Genomic DNA, 19,187 nt, shown 5'->3' with positions numbered 1-19,187 from the left:
TGTTAATAATATGAAAAAAAAAAAAAAAAAAAGAAGCCAGATTTCCTCTTTAATGTTGTGAGAGAAGGTTCTACCTACAGAAAAAGTTCAAAAGCCTCCTCTGAGCGACTTCTGTCAGGTTTTCTGTTTATTTATATTTCAAAAAAAAAAAAAAAAAAAATGGTAACGATAAAACAGAGGAGCGGAGCAGCTGCCTGCTGGCGTCTCCATCCGGGCTCCGTAGGTTCTGTTCGCTCTTTAATATCCCGGTCGTTTGAAAAGGAGGTCACGTTTCGCCGCATAACACGCAAACACATAATCAGACAGGATGCGTTTACGGTGACGCCTGCGCCGGTTCTTTTTTTTTTTTTTTTTTTTTCCCCGTCACCCCGAATCAATGCGAGCGAAGCCTCGGGTGAAGAAGTAATGGAGGTAAAGAGAGATGTAAAGGAAGGAAGTGACACAGGTGCAGAGGAACAGTAGATCGCTGTTATTGTTGAGGTCTGGTGTTTGACAGATGGTGTTATCCCGAAAACACACTCGCATGCAGGCCCGGGTTTTCCCTCAGGTGTGTGTGTATGTTGGTTTTTTTTTTTGGTTGGTTTTTTTACAGCAACGCATTACTGCAAGACGGCAACACCATCCCTACAACCACTCACTGTAAAGGCTTGAGTGGTCTGAATTTTACCTTTTTTTTTTTACTCTACTATTTACTATACAGTTGATCGTTCACTAGAGTTAAAAAAAAAAATAAAAGAAGAAACCAACCCTCCAAACAGATGAACACAAAAATGAAGAAAAAAAAATACAAGAAAACCTACTTTCACCTGACTGCCATAGACTGCTGCTGGAAGATGATCATTTCAGACAACTGACAGTCTCACATTTGGATTAAGTTGAAAGATAAGAAAAACAAATACCAAACACTTCCTGTTTCCAGCTTCTCAAACATGACAATTTGCTATTTTTCTCTGCGTTTCCATCAGTTTGTTTATGAAAAACGACGTGTTTTTTTTTTTTTGTTGGACAAAACAAGTGACCGTGTGAAGATGCCACCTCTGCTTTTGGATATTGGCATTAATTTTCACTATTTTCATGACTTAGCACTCAAAAAAGACAACATTTTAGAGACTAAATTAATAAATCAAACCCTAGTCTAGTGGTTCATTGATTATTAAAACTAAGTTCATGTTTGATTACTCTTTGCTTTTTTTTTTTTAATATTTTTTATAGTATTTCTTTCCGACATGTTCAGTCATGAAGAGCAGAAAAGCAGCTTTCATGGCTTCGGGGTCCTCAGACCGTTTTTTGCTCCTCACTTCAGTGGATTCATAAATATGTTTGTTGAAACACTTCATGTCAGGATGGAGACAACGACGCCTGCGAGACATTCACGCAGATCTGACTTACTGCAACCGAGAAGTGGATTTAAAGGTTGATCCGAAGTAGGAAAAGCAGCATTTTGTTAATTTAAGGCTTAAATAAGTTCACGAATTAAAAAAAAACAAAAAACAAAAAAACAACGCAAAATTAAATTCAACATTTTCCCGAAATACACAAGTCTTAATGTTTTGTTTTTAAGAGTTGCATGTTTTCATCTTTTTATATATATATATATATATAAGCAGTTAGTCTTCGCTGCTGAGAGGAACATCAATCACAGGAGTGGCTGATATGGAAAATAAAATAAAAATGCATCCTGATATATAATCAAACTCTCTCCTCCAGTGTGTGTGAAGCTGTGACAGACTGATGTGTGTGATTGGCTCTTTGATGTTCGCTGCATCTCACTGGAGGGTATGATCACAAACATGCATACTGTACACACACACACACACACACACAGGTACACACATGCAAACATGCGTTGGTAGAATGCAACTTAATCAACCTTTTGTTTGTTATTACTTTGTGTGATATCAATGTAATTCATGTGAAAGAACCCCCCTCCCCCCAAATCTCCCCTCCACCCCCACGTGATAAAAAAAAAAAATTAGCAGGAAAATGAAATCAATACGTTGCGCCTCTGCAGTTTCTGCAAACTGACAAGAATGAATCAAGTTTGACAACAGCGATGCATAATGTGACGGGGCGGCCGATGCATTATTCACACGCACTATTGATCGTATCACAATGCAACGCTGTGGTTAATCACCACATTAGACATCAAGAGCAGATTTTCTGTCCCACTATTTATGATTATTTTATTTATTATTGTTTTAGTGGGTTTTTTTTGGGGGGGGGGGGATTTAATGCAGTCAGATTTCTGAATAATTTGAATGCAACCCGGGTATCTAATAAGGTTTAACGAGCAGAACACACACTAGAAGTGTACATCTTCAACATGCGATGAATACTGCCATTTATATAGAAGTGTATTAAACAGTCTGAGGGCTGAGGGCCCCCCCCGTGGGACCATAACTCCTGCTGACTGAGCCCCAGAGTCACGACTACCAAAACTCTGCTAACTTCTAAGCCCTCCGTCTTTTTCCTCTGAAGCTCTAACCCTCCTCCTCCTCTTCCTCCTCCTCCTCCTCCTCCTAGTCTTTCCCCTGCCTCTCTGCTAAAACCTCTTCCTCCTCCGTCCTGATCCGAGAAACGTTCAAGGCCTTTTCTCCTCCCGCTGCCGCCGTCCTGACTGTCCCCGTCTGTCAGCTCACACACACACACACACACACACACACACACACACACACACACACACACACACACAGATTCTGCAATGCATTCAAACCTGCGAGACTTCAAATCCGAGGAGACAGAACGCCCCGCTCTCCATTAAATGATCATCAACCACTGCTGCTTCTGTTTGGTACGTCCTGGGAGGGATTCGGTTGACATGTTACCATGAATACAAACACGAGCTCTGGCACTATTGTTATTTTAATTTATTTTTTTTTAGGTGCAAGATTGCATCTTTTCCTTCTGTTTAAACATCCAATAATCCAGACACTATTCTTGTGGCAATCATCACTAATATGCAGACATTGTTTGCATTTCAAAAATCATGCTGCCAGCTGTGGGTCTACAAAAGAGGAAGTGCTGATCAATCAAAAGCAAATATTTGTGTCTTTTCTTAGTGTTTACTTGTGTTATATTACAGGAAGTCTTGAGCTTGTAACTCATTGAAACTGTAAGTGTATTATAAAGAGTGTAATTCTGATGATATTTAGTTGTTATAAAGATGGATAATTCTCATTTCACTGGAGTTTTCCTTCAGATTCAGTTCCTGAATCTACATTGAGAGGATTTGTGCTGAAGCTGAACTCTTATCTATGCTGATACTTCTTGCTCGGCCTGCGTCTCCTTTATGTAGTGTTCTAGTGCGACCTGGTGGTCAAACAGCTGAACTGCAGCTGGAACTGGACAAAATGTTATCCCGCGATGACACCTTTTAGACTGGATAGGTGTGTAAAAGATGTCCTGATAAACAATAAGATCTTAAAGTGCAAAATTTGTTGGATTATTAATACAGTTAGATCATTTTTGCTGTCTCATCCATTCATACGTACACACGCTCAGCCCACAAAGACTCAAAAAGGCGCAACAAAAGTCATAAAAGTCGCCCCAGGATGCCATGAATTTTGATAGACGATGAATGTATCTTACAATAAGATTTTCAGAGCTTTTTTTGTCGACAAGAAAACAAAACAATAAAGTTACTATGTAATTGAAAAATAATTCATTCATCCTCCTGACTTCTGAAATTTAGTGATTGCTGTAAAAATGATGTAGAAATGTATAAACTTTCTGGGTCCTTTGAGCCATTTCATTACCGCTCTCAAAAACAGCGTATGTAGCCAAACACTTCACACCACATCTTTTAAAAAAAAAGTACCTAAAAATGTTGCAACCACTCCATACTGTGGTTTTCTTTGCACAAACAGAAAGTTTGAGAGGAGTGAGGATTGAAGACGAGCACATTGCGATCAATTTATGATGTGTTTTTCGTCCGGTTAAGTGCATCCGTGAGGTTCGTGTCTTCTGTTACCAGGAAACAACTCCATAATAAGAGGATTACTCCACTGATTTTCAGCATTATGTCCAGTTTTTTTTTTTTTTTATTACACTTTTTGTCGCTGCCATAAGTCTGATGCAGCATGGAGATCTTGGGTCTGAAACGAGGTAATTGCATGAATTCGTATGTCGGTATTCTGGCGCAAAGCGTGCCGAACGTCTTAACTGCAACGATCCTGAGAAAATCTACGAGTTTAAAAAAAATATATATAAATAACCGCGGCGCAACTACAAGGGGCCGGGGACAGGTGGACTCACAACCGAAGCAGCCTCAGAGAAAGTGAAAACGAGACAGTTTGTAGATTGACTTGAAAGATGGCAGGGAGCAGATAGAGCAGTAATACTGTGGCACGTCTTTAATGTATGCTGATACATCATGTGTCAAAGCCCTGCAGGACAACAAGCACAAACACGCCTGCAGACTTCCAGACTGTCAGGACATCTGCTATTGCTGACAGTCATATGTCCTGCCATGTGTGTGTGTCAGTCTTTCTATATATCTGTGTGTTGTGCGTTGTGTGTTGTGTGTGTTGTGTGTGTGTTAGAAAGGGGGAGAAAGAGAAAAGAGACAGCGGGATGGGTGGATCTTTGGCAGCGGGTCTTTACAGACAACACGAGAACAGCCGTACTCCTTAAACATTCATGTCTGGGATCCTCGGAGTCCGTTTCTTTTCTTTTTTTTTTTTGCATTTAACATCAAAAGGAGCTTAACTACACATGCCAGGTCAGAGAAAACACACAGCAGCGTGTTCAGCACATATGCCCACGTGATAAATGTGTGGATAACTTAATCCGGGCTTCAGTTTGTGGCCGATGCGCCTCAACTCCTCCAAAGCACCAAAACCAAAGATAAAAGGGGACCTTAAAGGCAAAAGCGTGACTTTGGCGAATAAAATCCTCACAACAGTAAATCTCCCAGGATAAATGTCAAGTACTGACTAAAGCACAGCACAAAGAACCATATATATATTAGCTCCTAAATACATGTTTTAAAGTTTTGACTTGACAGCCAACAAATCAACCCAAATACTTTCAAAAAAATACATTTTTCTTCAATCAAAAACATCTTAGATTTACAACACGAACTCATTTATATGGGAATAAATTCAACAACTTCAGAAAATAAACTTTTCAATTAGAAACTAAGGAGCAATAACGCACAACATTGTTTTTTTTCCCTCCATCCAGTCAGTTTGGATGGATGATTGCACTTATGGTCTGATGACACTAGGGGGCGCAATTTACACACACTTGGACAAAATCCTCTCAGAGCTGCACTGCTGGGTGATTGTGAGGGAATTTGACAGGTATCAAAAGCATGACCTCTGTTTGTTATAGATTTTTTTTGTTTTGTTTTATGCAACTTTAACAAAGACACTGAATCTGTCTTTTCCAGGGATCAGTTTAAGAGACAAAAGAGAAGTTGCAGATACAGCAAGATAAAGACAAATAGTAAAACATTTGGTTTATTCACTGATTAAAACATGGTGCAAAAAAACAGGATTGTTTGCTCATTGAGAAAATATGACAGAGGTGAGAGAGAAGTCCTTAAACTACCGAAACTAGAATTGCGCAACATTTAAGATGGTTTAAAGTCGGTGGTCAACACTCTGCAAAGATCCCACTCTGAGAGGAAAGCAAATCATTTTCTATATCTCCTCCCTTTTCACTTCTACAACATCATACGACGCAATTGCAACAGGTCAGGATGACAACTCGACATGGCTGTTTATCATCACGCTATGTAATCATTTAGTGACTATGAGATATTTCCTTTCACCAGGTGAAGACAACATAAACATTTGAGAATTTTGTTTTCTCTCTTCGGTACACGTGTTTATGTTAAACATAGAACATTTTGATTTATTGATCAAGTTTTTCACTTCCTGAGATTTAAAAAATAAATAAATTTGTTTTTAATGTCATTACCATATAACGGAGATAATTCAGAAACATCATTTCAAAGTGGAGGGGGGGGGGGGGGTCACAATGGTTTTATGGGGAAATAATGTGTGTCATGTGTCCGTTTGAACATGTACGGTAAGAATTTGTGAGTGACCTGTTTGACTGTTTTTCTTTATCACCGACATCAAAACACTGGAGGGGAAGGATGGTGACCTGACACATGTTCGGTTCAGTGACGTCACCACACCGTAGGGCCAGAAAACACAACTTACAATGATTCGCGAGGCGCTTATTTGACCGATATTCAAACATAGGAGCAAAAACAAACAAAAAAAACGGAATTAAAAAAAATATATGAATTGAATCTTACGTTAGTTGATGTTTTAATTCGTTGCCCGTGCGTACGTAGAAATCTATCAAATGTCCCGTCAGTGTTCAAATAATAATAGTATGTTCCATTGGTTTTTCCACTTCAATCACATTCGCTCCACTTTGTTCCAAAAAACAAAAACCAGACATTGTAACAGAACAAAGTCCACACTACTGTAAGTACATCTACTATTTCACCCTGTACTATCTGTGTACACTACACATGAAAGGCTTCTGTTAGCTGCTTGTGTTTTTTTTTATTATTTTTTTTATTTTTTTTATTTTTGCATTGGTAATTACAGAGATGCACGATAAATAAAACATGTACTCTCTGTGTTTATTTGCTACTCACCATACATGAAGCAGCCTGCTGCTGTCAACCCGCCCTGTAGCTCCTCTTGCACGGCGGTGGAGTCCTTACAGGGGTTCCCCATTCACAAAGCACTGCCTGCCTGAAACCACAGAGGGCGGAGGGAGAGAGAGAGAGAGAGGGAGAGAGGGAGGAGGAGGGAGGGAGGCGGGGGGAGAGAGAGAGAGAGAGAGAGAGAGAGAGAGAGAGAGAGAAGAGAGAGAGAGTTGAGACATCCCTTCCTCACTTGGCTGCATTCGGTTTACCGACACCGGAGAAAGCGACCATGCTGTGGAAACTAGTTGAGAATGTCAAGTATGAAGATATTTACGAGGTAACGTTACCGTCCAGTTTGTGACTTCGGGGAAATAGACTGAATGGACTAATTAGACCTGCTTTTTTTTTTTTTTTTTTGGGAGATAAATTCTTAGACTTTGCTGTGTGGTGAAGTGTTTTCCACGAGGCTTTAAGGCCTGCTATTTTTTTTTTTTTTTTTTTTTTTGATTGCAGGGACTGTGAGTGGGAATTGGAGGACATTTCAGTACATGACAGTTTCGTTATTGCAGAAATTTGGTTGATTTGCGCACCGATTTTTGTTGTTGTTGTTGTTGTTTTTGAAATGGTCATGTTATGTCATGTTTGGTTCAGCTTTATTTACTTTTCGGTCCAGAGGAAAAATAGATCAACTACTCGGCATTGCATAAATATTGTAAATAATATTGATATGATTTTCTCGATTTTTTTTTTTTTTTACATGAAATATGTTTTAAATATGACGCCTAGCCTTTTAAGTATAGGCCTATCTAAAACTCTTCATATTTTTTTTTAAACAAACAGTTTACCAATATCTAAAAGCTGCTTAAAATAAACCAGCGATGCTGCGAAAATATTATTTCATCAAAAAATAATCCAATAACAAACGAGTGGCTCATTTTACACTTTAAAAATGACAGAAGAATAAGGCTGGGTCAGAGCAGGGTGAAGATGCGTATGGATATGTAAATGATTTGGCTTTGATCCCAGAACAATATTTTTTTTTTAATTTTTTTTTTTTTTTAATAAAAACAGCGAGGGGAAAGGAGCGGAAAGGAGGAGGTAAAAGAAGGAGAAATACGCCGCGCGCGCGCGGGGGCGAAACGCTGCTCCGGCTCGCGCTCAATGGGCTCGAGCACAAAGCGCACGAAGAAAGGGCAGCTCGCGAGGCCCCTCGGCTCAGCCCGGTGGGAAGCCGTTGTCTCGTGCCGCACATGGCTTTTCTCCCACGGCGTGTGATGGGAGGGGAGGCTGTGATGTTGTTAAACAAGTCATCCGAAGAGGGATTGAAGAAGAGGGGGGGGGTCGTAGAGTCGACGGTGTAAAGTTTAATGGCTGCTTTTGACTTTGTGACACCATTCGCACGAGCCCCTTCGCGCGCCCGTGTTAGTGTCCCGGGTGTTGTTTGTCAGGAGGATAACAAAAGGCAGCTGCGACGCAACTTTGAGCCGCCTTGTAATTCCTTAGGAGAGTTAAGTGTAGGAGCTGAAGTTTAGCGCGCGCACACACACACACGCACGCACACACACACACACACACACACACAAAACCAACAACAAAATGCCTGAGAGATGGAAGAAAAATCTGTTTTTATTTTTGTAAACTGGATTTTACTTTGGTAAAAAAAAAAAAAAAAAAATCCTTTCCACGTTGTCTTTGCGTTTAAGATGTGGAGTACCGGATGGGAAGGGAACTTGTGGCGGTGTGATGATGGTCGACCCAGTATTTTTTTTACAGCAACCCCCTGTTTACACCGCCAACCTGCTTGGTATTTAGTTGTTATAATGTCAAAGTCTGTTTGCAAAGAACCTATTTGTGCAACAAAAAAAAAAAATGTCTCCACTGGCAAGAAAGTGTGCTTTAATGTCAGATTTATTTTTATTTATTTTTTACCATAAAAGTCCCCCCCAAAAGCGCTGTTTCCGTGATGGGGAGTTCCTCACGGGGGGGGGGGGGGGGGGGGGGGGGAGGTCCGGGTACCCCGTTCGCTTTCTCCTGCCGGAGTCGCGCGGCTCCTCTTTCTATCTATCTCCTGCTCGTCGCGCGCGCGGTTTCAGGGGGGCTCTCCACGGAATTTAAACGTCACTCGCGGTCGCGCGAAAGGCTTCACGCTCCGCTGTGTCGCCAAGTTTCCCCCCCTGCCTCGCGCGCATTAATATTCCTGTAAGTCTCAGTCATGAATAACAATTACACCGTACACCGGGGGTGGAGAGGCGGAGAAGCTCGGCGCTCACGCTCAGAGAGGCGGCGGCTCCGGGCGGAGGAAGAAGGTTCTTCTCGCGTGGATTTGCCGACCGGGCCGTACCGTACCGTACCGTGCCCACAAGATACAAAAGAGCCCCGCTTTTACCTGGAATGAGTTTGGCTATCTCGGCCCGACGCCGCTGCTGTTTGACCGTGAGCCCCGCTCCAGATTACCCGCAGACGGTTTGCAGATGTTAGTTCACTCCTACTCCACCGCGGTGAGTTTTCTTCACTCACTATTTCAGAATTCTTGTGCGCAAACGGTGAATCCGGAATATATTGCTGGCAGGGGTTGTTTTTTTTTTTTTTAGTTGTGAGACGGTTTAAATTAGACTGTAACATTTTTTTTTTATTATTATTTTTTATTTCTTTTCCTCCAGGCTTTCGTGTTCAGGAGTTTCAATGCCAGTTAGGCTACTTTGGCTACATCACCACAGGCATTTTAATAAAGGCATCGCGATCCGGGGCCTCCATGCGGTTTCATGTCGTTAAAATATGGTTCCAATTCTACAAAGGGTTGATTTTTTTTTTTTTTTTTTTTTTTTTTCTTCTTCCCTTCTTCTCTCCACCCGGTTTCAAGGACCGGCATGACGGCGTCTCGAGCCACAGCTCGCGCCTGTCCCAGCTGGGTTCGGTGTCGCACGCGGGACCCTACTCCAGCGCGCCGCCGCTGTCTCACGCGCCTTCCTCGGACTTCCAGCCGCCGTACTTTCCTCCGCCGTACCAGCCGCTCGCTCACTACCAGAGCCAGGACCCGTACTCCCACGTCAGCGACCCGTACTCCTTGAACTCCCTGCACCAGAGCCAGCAGGGCGCGTGGGGCGCGCGCCAGCGGCAGGACGCCACCGGGGACCGGATGGACAGCTCGGGTCTGCTGGCGCAGCCTCGGGCCTCGCTGCCTCAACTGTCCGGACTGGACCCGCGGCGGGACTACGGTGGCGTGAGGCGGCCGGATGTGCTGCTGCATTCCGCTCACCCGGGACTAGAGCACGGTATGGGGGACGGGCTGCTGCACGGGCTGCACGGTATGGAGGATATCCAGGTGAGTCAAAGGCCACGCAAAGATTCACAGGAGTTAAAGTGCACGACATATATTATTTTTTTCAGCTGCAACTTCGTTATAGGTTATTTTATTATTTTTAAGTTATTTTTTTTTTAGAGAATATTTGGATCACTATGCACAGAGAACGATTAGACTGCAGACCGGAAGGGAAAAATGTCACTGCACTTCTATTTCTATTTCTTAAATACGATCTGAGTAGATATGAAAAGTGGAGTTTACATTACAATCGTTAATTCAAGTCATTTCCTTCAGGAACGAAACAGTTCTATTTAACGGATTTACCCCGACAATTAAATTATAATAAATACGAAATGGAAAAAACATTTTCACAGGAAGATCAATTGGTAATCGTTGACAGTTGTCTTCTCCATTGTCTCCGCATGTTTTGTCGCGACTTTAAGTTAAGGTCAGTGAACTCAAGAGCAGCTCCCTCAGGGCTGGCCTCTCCAAGCAGCTGTACCCTAAACGCAAATGGCCCACAGCTAAAAACAAAAAAAGAAAAGAAAAAGAAAAGAAAATGTCTTCAGAGAGCCCAGACATCATCTTTTTTATTTATTTATTTATTTTTTTTAATGAAAAGATGCTCATAAGACGTGATTTCATTGCTTGCGTGAATTAAATTCACCAACCTTACTGTCGTAATTAGATTTAAAAAAACAGACACGTGTTATGACGACGCTGCAACATTTTTGATAACTTGATAATAAAGAAGCAAAGTTTAATTGCGTTTTTAAGGCAATCTCACGGATTGTATTATTTTATTTATTTTTTGTCATATTATTGTCATTATTAGTTCATTTCGCTGGAATTTAAATGCTCCTCTTTTTTTTGTGAGCATTGTTTTGCTGCCAAAGTTCTAAATTTACGAAGCGATCTTCCAAAGACTTGATAGGTTTTTATAGTCATCTGTGCAAGATTTCATCTTCCCCTCGTTTCCCCCTCGAGGCACAACCATCACGAATTGTTTTACCATTTAACCTCCACAATAGATTCTTCATTTCTGGCTTATCCATTTATTAACTCCGTATAAATTTGTTTTGATATAGGCTGTATATTTATTAGTTTTCTTTTTTTTTTTTAATTGACTTTATGTGAAGCATTCGTGCCGACACCAGGTCTATTTTAAAATGTATTTGGCAAGAGGATGAATGACGTTGATGAATTAGGCTTAGAGTAGCTTTTTCTAATCACGAGTCAAAACGGTGTTACAAACTACATCTGATTGCTGTCTGCAAACAAACAACTCAAAGATGTTTTTTGTTTTTTTTTCTTATTTTTGAGACCTGAAATGAATCCTGCTGAATCTTTTATTGTTATCGTTGTTGGGGAAAAAAAAAAAAAGAAGATGTAGAGTCTGAATTATCAGCCAGTGAGCTCTGTGTGACGGAGTCTAACACTAAAAATCTTTTTTTTTTTTTTTTTTTTAAGTGGATTATTTCCGTGGGTGTAATTTTGAAATAAGCAGACTGTAATGATTTGTATTTATCTTGGCGTTAACAGACCATTGACGACACCAACGGAACGAGCATACTGGATCAATCAGTAATTAAGAAAGGTACACACACACACACACACGCACACACGCACGCACACACACACACTATAATGTTACAAACAGTCCTTCCAATATAATAAATAAAAAGACAAAATTTAGTAATTAAAATGGATCAGATCTTCACAATAAGATGTTATTTGTTAGAAATGAGATCGTTTATTTTGATTTGGGAAATGAGAATACTTTTGCTTGTTTTTTTTGTTTTTCCCCCTTCCTGGATTATTTTTCTTATAATATGCGCACTATGATTTATATTGATTTATGTTGCGCGGAGGTGGGTGACCCCCCCCCCCCCCCCCCCACCCCACCCCTGGCCTATCGGCGTGCAGAGAAAGGTTACCACGTAGACGGCAAGGCGACGCGTAGGTCAGCTGGTCCACGGCAGATCTCCGTGTTTCGGTGCTACGGGATGGGGGGTGGGGGGGGAGTTTGAAGCCGACTTAACGACCCCGGTGGCTCTATTGACTAGCAGGCAGTGTGTCGCTGACAGCCCGCCACGCTGCCGCTCTGATGATGTGCGCTGATTTAGTTACGGGATGTTGAGTGACTGAGCTCCCCGCGGGGCATTTAAGCCGCTGATGTAATAAATGGCACCGCTCACGGAGATCTCGTGAGCTCGTTTAGAGCTTAATCTGCGGTATTATCCCCCGTGGAGCCATCAAAAAAAAAAAAAAAAAAAAACCCACAACCTCGCACTGGCCCCTTATACGCATCCACGAGGCTGGCTGGCTGGCTGGCTTCTCTTAACGCCATTAACGCGAGCATTAACACGCGGGATGAAGGAGCATCCACAGTGCTGCCCGTGGGAGTTAAACCGGCCGTGGAGAAAAGACGGGGAGGTGGTTAATGCGATTTGAGAACGCGAGCCAATCAACAATCGATAACGCTGTAATGAGAATGTCGCGCGACATTAAATAACAAGCAAAATGCCCGGCACGTGGGCGCTTCATTAGGCCGGGGCCGCCGCGCGTGGTCTTTATCCGCCGCACGAAGTTCCACACAGAGGAGATTATTTATTTTTTTTTTAATTTATTTTTTGTTAAAGATTTAAAAGTTCGTGTCTTGTATGTTTAAAGCGCGTTACGTCACAGTTCCACTCACAGGGCCTCTGAAACGTCCTCTTTCAGTTCCCATGCCACCCAAGAACATGGGCTCCCTGATGCTCGGTAAGGACGGGCTGATGGGCGGAGTGACCGTGAACATAAACGAGGTGTTCTGCTCGGTACCGGGCCGCCTGTCGCTGCTCAGCTCCACCTCCAAGTACAAGGTGACCGTCGGGGAGGTGCAGAGGAGACTGTCCCCGCCCGAGTGCCTCAACGCCTCCTTGTTGGGGGGCGTGTTGAGAAGGTACGACTGCAGCCTCCAAGCACGTTGACGCACACGTTCAGAGATAAGCAAACTGTGGATAGTGTCTGAGAGCTCATTAAATATGGAGCAACTATAATCCCACTTATGAGCAGTGTGAAAAGCCTTCTATATCTGACTCATTACACTTAATAATAAATCTCTGGAGGCAACCTGCGCAATCTGATGTCTTGACAATAACACTGGATTAATACTTTCCAAAGTACACTTTAATGATCCCTAATGGGACTGAAGTGATTTTTTAATATTCTAAAATTGTTTGTAAACATTTATGGTCTGTTAACGATACTTCATGTCATTTTTGGGGTCCTTTTTTTTTACAGAGCAAAGTCTAAAAACGGTGGCAAGTGTCTGAGAGAAAAGTTGGAGAAGATCGGACTGAATCTACCTGCTGGGAGACGCAAAGCTGCCAACGTCACATTACTAACATCTCTTGTAGAAGGTGACTGATCTGTCTCCGAAGAGCTTTTCTTTATGATATTAAAGTTAAAAAACAAAATGCAAAACAACAGTAAAACTCTGTATACGAAAATTAAGTAAAAAAAAAAGAAAGAAAAAAAGGTTGTTGTTGTTTGTTTGTTTTTCATTTTAGGTGCTCTTTCATCTGAAAGTTGAACACGTAACTCAAACGTGACAAAAAAAAATGTCTCTTCACCAAAATCTAGGACTACAAAGGTCGTGACCTTACAGGCTTGACAATATGCCTTTATTTAAAAAAAAAAAAAAGAAAAAAAAAAAAAAAGTCCTAGCCAGGAAAATTGATATTCAGTGATAAGTAAGTAGAGAGAAATAGATGTTGCTAATTTCACAGAGTAAAGGCTGCAGGTCGGGCTTGTCCTCTTGCATTTTTGTCATGTGGCTACGACAGGTTGTATATTTTCGCAGTTGGGCCTATTTTTTTTTCCACATACAGCTTTAAATCTGGTCTCCTGTGTTTATTTCAGTTAAATCCCGCAACCTGATCGGGCGTACGGAAGTCGTCGAACTGAAAACATGTAATTGATCCAAAATTGTGACATTTTTTGTCACGTTTTTATCGCCCTCCTCCCTCCCCGAGTTACTTATGAGCTACTTTTATGAAAATTGTGTTGTTATGTTTCCTGAAAAACTCTCCTCTTTTTTTTTTTTAAGAATCAGAAACCGAGTTACTCTCGCGTATCTTGAATTTTCACAATAAAAACAGGACATTTGGCAGTTTTCGCTTGTTTTCGGTGAGATATTGGCGTGTCAGGCGTTACGCCCTGACATTACTGATAACTTCACGGCCGTTTTTTTTTTTTTTTTTTTTGGGGGGGGGGGGGGTGGGGGGGGGGGAATAAACATGCACGTTTTTTCAAGGGGCGGGGGATTATAAGAATTTGTGTAATGTTAATATGTTGTGGAACTGAAAAACAAAAATAACTGAAACACCCTCGACTCAAAATTTACACGGTTTATGTTGACCGAATGTACCCTGCACCTATACCCCCCCCCCCCCCCTCTCCCCTCCCCTCCCCTCCCACCACCACCACCACCACCCTCAGGTGAAGCGGTCCACCTGGCTCGGGATTTCGGCTACATCTGCGAGACGGAGTTCCCAACCAAAGCCGTGAGCGAGTACCTCAACCGGCAACACACGGACCCCAACGAGGTGCACACGCGGAAAAACATGCTGCTGGCGACAAAGTGAGTCTGATGGAACGTTTGATTAGATTCCTGTCCCCTCACGCGGCCTCTGTGGAGCGTTTTCTCTCATACACAACATAAACTAATGTCCGCGCTGCAACGTATGGGCAGAATAGGATCAAGGATTGACCTGCAACACATGAGCAAAAAAGAAAAGAAGACGACAACGAGAAGTAAAAGTTCAGTAAGCAACAAAGACAACGAGGGAAGAAAAGCTGTGAAACGTTCAGTAGAAAAGTTCAGTCAGTCTCCAGATATTTCCAATTCAGATGACACTGATGCAGCAGATGTTCTCACATCTAAAGATCTCAAAGATCCAAAATAGATCAACCTTTGGGACAACAAACTCCCCGTTTGACACAGTTTATAGCTCCACTGTGCCCTTTGGAAAAAAATGTGTGTTGTTTTGGATTTGAATTGTATAACTTTTAACATGCACAAAGTGAATAATATAGACTACTCATCCTCTGGAAACACCTTTCAGAGGAATGAAATAGTTGTGAAATTAGGCTCTCCTTCATTTTCCCGGGGCCTCTGTGGTCCCTTTTAAAAGGAGCCCCAGAGTTTGCAAACCAACTGCAACACTCTGTTGCTTCCCACTGAACTCAATATGGATCTAATCTGTTATGAAACATCTGACTGCCACACTGGAAAATCGGAGCAGTTCAATTTAACTCAAGCTTTCAAGTCAAGAGCACAAAACCATGTTCAAAAGCAAGAATGTTATAATGACTAAACAAAACAAGCAAATTGCAGCCTTTGATTGTTGTATAAATTCTCTTTTTTTTTTTACAATATCAGCATAAGATGTGAGATGCATGCAATGTGATCTCAACTCATTGGATCCAAATGCAAAAATGAGCTTCCTCACAAGTGGTTCCTTTAAGCTTTGACTGAGGTCCAGATGAATGTAACGTGACGTGGAAGTCTTTAATGCGTCTGCAGAGCTCACAGACATTATACGTTTCTACAGTGCATGTTTCTGACCTCTGCTTCTGGTCTTAGAAACGATCCATTTTATTGGTCCTCCCTGTAAAGTTACTTCTATTAATCCATTTTTATGGCTGTTAAACTGTGGAATTGAATCCGGGATCTTCTGATTACCTTCAGCAACCGAGCAAGATAGAATTTTTTTTTTTTTTTTTTTTTTTTTTTTTAAAGAAAAAGCAGGGCAGTAGAGGTGATGCGGATTTATAAATGTGGATTAAATCACAGAATCACTGAATTTCTTTTTGCTATTTTTGCCGTCGACAAAAGCAGTTTTCTTCTAATTAATGAGTCATCCCATTCAACGTCTATTTGTTCCCCTGAATGGGAAGTTTTCTAAATGTAAAGGTTGTAAATCACCTAACAAAGATCCCTTCAGGAAGGTTGTATTTTTAGCTTGCATAAATAGTGCTGTCTGCTGGCCTGCACTGCATAAACCATCTGCCCGTGTGCGTGTGCGTGTGCGTGTGTGTGTGTGTGTGTATGTGCGTGCGTGTTTGCGTGTTACTCCTCGGTATGTACGGTGTGTTCGGTGGTGGATGTTTGATGCTCAGATTCAAACCTGTTCCAATACTTGTGCGTCGGTGCTGCCTGTTAGAAATTCATTATTTAGCAGTGGAGTGTTTCAAGTCGTCAGAAAACAACAGCGAGAGCCTTGAGTGTAGCCCGGGGTGGCGGCTTCTCCTCTCTACTCCTCTAACCCCAGCTGGGCTCGGCCTGCACAGCCTGTCACTCATTTGCTGGAGCTCTGCCCTTAGGCCGCTTACTGGGTGTGTGTGTGTGTGTGTGTGTGTGTGTGTGTGTGTGTGTGTGCAAATCTGTGAGAGGGAGAAAGAGGTCTCTCGAATATAAAATGTGGGCCTAAAACCAGAGGATGATTCGCTGAAATTTAACAAGGAGAAAAGGGTGAAGAGGTGATTTTCCTTCGCTGCTTTATTTTACCATGAAATCCGCAGCGAAAAAAAATTCGATCCATTTGATTACCCGTTATCGGAAATGACATATTTTAATATCTAAAGTTTTGCTCTTCATTTGGAGGGATGCAACGATCACGGCTTCCTTGCTCCGGCGTTAGTTTCTCCGAGGGGCTTCTGTGTTTGTCATAAGCAGTCTTATATTTCTGGGTTCCGCTGGCTTGGAACATTTTTCTGAAGATAATTTGTCAGACACAAACAACACGATATTATTACAGAGCAGGAGTTTGAGGTTAAGCGTCCAAATGAGTCTGATAGATGGTCTAAAAATAACACGACAATACGATTTAGAGAAAAACAAACAAATGTAATCAAAAGTATTAAATTCTTTACAGACGGCTGGAGCCGGAAGGTGATTTTTTAAAAAAGGAGGAAAGTCTCGCTGTTTTCCGTTTAAAACCCCGGTCTGTACAGGTTCAGGAATAAATCACAGATAACTTCAAGCTTTTTTTTTTTTTTTTTTTTTTTCTTCTGATTATTTTCCAACAGCATTCTGGGAAACGCAGGGAATCATGATATGAAACTGAGAGGAACGCCAACAGAAAATATGCTCCACTTCATGCAAAATCAAAAGTCCGGGGGTATACTGGACATCACTTTTTGGGGTTTTCCTTTAGGATAGATTATGTCATACAGATTGACTCAAGAAAAACCTCCGTTTCTTCTCTGTTTTGCTTGAAAATGTTACACACTGAACATAAAATCCTCTTCTGTGACGGTAGGATAAGATTCAATTCTTTCCACAAAAATCTAGTTAAAAAAAAAATCTAGTTTGAAAAAAAAAAATAAAAAATAAGCAGGAAAATTTTTAAAGTAGCTGTTCAAGGACATCCTCATTATTCTCATAGCAGAAGCCAGTATGCGCCACGTGACAAAATTTTTTTACATTTTTTTTATATGGATAAAAAAAAAGAAAAAGGTCTAACATCTTAATTATCGTGATGAGCTCTACGCGCTGATGCCGCAAGCTTTAGCGCGGATATCACGCTGCTATCAGACTACTGAAGGCGGTTTACATCACACATCTGTGATACATAAAAGGTAGTCGGCGTCTGCCGGTTGGGTTCAGGAGGCCGACTTGAGTCACGTTGCCGTCACGAGCTGCTGAGCTGCTTGTAATAATTTCATCAGCCGATGTTAGAGGACTGACCCGGGTGCTGTTTTTGAGCGTTTTCCTAAATACGATCCATTTTGGTCACCCGTGATCCGCCAGACCGCTGGAAACGCAATTTCCCCGCGCGTGCTGAGCCACATTGAGAAAGCAGTGGGAGTCAGTCGAGTATAAACCTGTTGATATTTTTCTTTTGAGGAAAGATATTAGGTTGATACCACGACATCATTTCTTATTGCATCGTAACGTTGATGCCGCCAACTTTGCTATCTTTTCGATCTGACCTGAGTCTGATCTGTGGATTTTCTTTCTCTGAGACTGGACCACATGATTTCCTGCTCTAAGATCTCTTCGTGAATAGATTGTATTCAGAATCATTTAAAAAAAAAGCACTGCAGGAAAATCTACCGTAAATGCAAAAGAATCCCGTCGCTGTCGCCCCTCGACGTTTACCAACAGAAGCATCTCGGCACGATGCCGACAGCCGATTTTTTTCTGAAGTTCGCCGCCAGTTGGAGTCACTCAGTTTATAAACCGCGTGCTGGTTTGCTCACGGGGGAAAACTTTGCTCTGACTTGATGCAATTTAAAACCGAAAGAAACTCGTGTACCCATAGATAAGGTGAAAAAGCAGGACCCATTTAAGTTAAAATAGCTCTACAGCGTTGCAAATTCCTACAAAAAAACAGCAATAAATTCAGATCAAATTAAGTGCAACTAATGTTTCGGGGCCTCAAGGAAGTCGCGGGCCCCGAGGGGTGTGTTGCCCATTCTGCCGGGTTGGTAATTGTAGAATCCCACATCTTGAGTCAGCCTCGCCATTAATAGGATTCTCAAGGAAACACTGAATTAACCATCGGTCATTAAATTTAATGGCAGCGAGCTGGTAGTTAATCACGGAATCAGCCTTCCTAAAGCCAGTGAGATGAGGCACAGCTTCCCTCCTCCCTCATGTCCCGTTGTGTTTTTTCTCTCTCTCTCTCTCTCTCTCTCTCTCCCTCCTCCCCCCCCTCCCCCGCCTCCCCCCTCCCCCCCTCCCTGCAGACAGCTGTGTAAGGAGTTCACAGACCTGCTGGCCCAGGACAGGACTCCCCTGGGCAACTCGAGGCCCGGCCACATCCTGGAGCCCGGCATCCAGAGCTGCCTCTCCCACTTCTCCTTCATCACGCACGGCTTCGGCTCGCCCGCCATCTGCGCCGCGCTCACCGCCCTGCAGAACTACCTCACCGAGGCTCTCAAAGGACTCGACAAGATGTTTCTCAACAACCCGCCCAACAACCGGCACGGGGACGCTGGCGGCAAGGCCGGTGACAAAGAGGAGAAGCAGAGGAAATGAAGCGGGCGGGGACGCGGTGGGGTGGGGTGGGGTGAGGGGTGGGGTGGGGGAGGGGTGATGATGATGACGGACAGCCGAGAGGGAGGCGGACACACAGACAGAGGCGTTACACCGTCACTTCTAGCTTTACACCACTGCGACCGACCTGCCACACACACACACACACACACACACACACACACACACACACACACACACACACACAGGGAGGAGGAGGAAGAGGAGGAAGGCTTGGT

At 42.5% G+C, this 19,187-nt stretch overlaps 1 protein-coding gene across 2 annotated transcripts; it reads left to right on the top strand.

Annotated features, from left to right (window-relative positions):
• Nucleotides 1–6,876: 6,876 nt before the first annotated feature.
• Nucleotides 6,877–18,964, top strand: tfap2b (transcription factor AP-2 beta). Of its 2 annotated transcripts, none has more exons than XM_069161674.1 (7): nucleotides 6,877–6,953; nucleotides 9,477–9,938; nucleotides 11,460–11,514; nucleotides 12,642–12,861; nucleotides 13,203–13,321; nucleotides 14,403–14,544; nucleotides 18,660–18,964. In XM_069161674.1, exons 1-7 carry the CDS (start codon nucleotides 6,906–6,908, stop codon nucleotides 18,949–18,951), a joined length of 1,338 nt encoding a protein of 445 aa, XP_069017775.1. In that variant the 5' UTR covers nucleotides 6,877–6,905; the 3' UTR covers nucleotides 18,952–18,964. The 2 variants fall into 2 exon arrangements, with proteins under 2 accessions (XP_069017775.1, XP_069017774.1); XM_069161673.1 differs by lacking the exon at nucleotides 6,877–6,953 and adding an exon at nucleotides 8,745–9,114.
• The last annotated feature ends 223 nt before the right edge of the window (nucleotides 18,965–19,187 follow it).

The sequence above is a fragment of the Embiotoca jacksoni genome, unplaced genomic scaffold (genome assembly GCF_022577435.1).
Source record: "Embiotoca jacksoni isolate LCO1_2020_lvr unplaced genomic scaffold, fEmbJac1.0.p SCAF_29, whole genome shotgun sequence".
NCBI lineage: Eukaryota > Metazoa > Chordata > Actinopteri > Embiotocidae > Embiotoca > Embiotoca jacksoni.
This window is presented reverse-complemented; position numbering and strand designations above follow the sequence as displayed.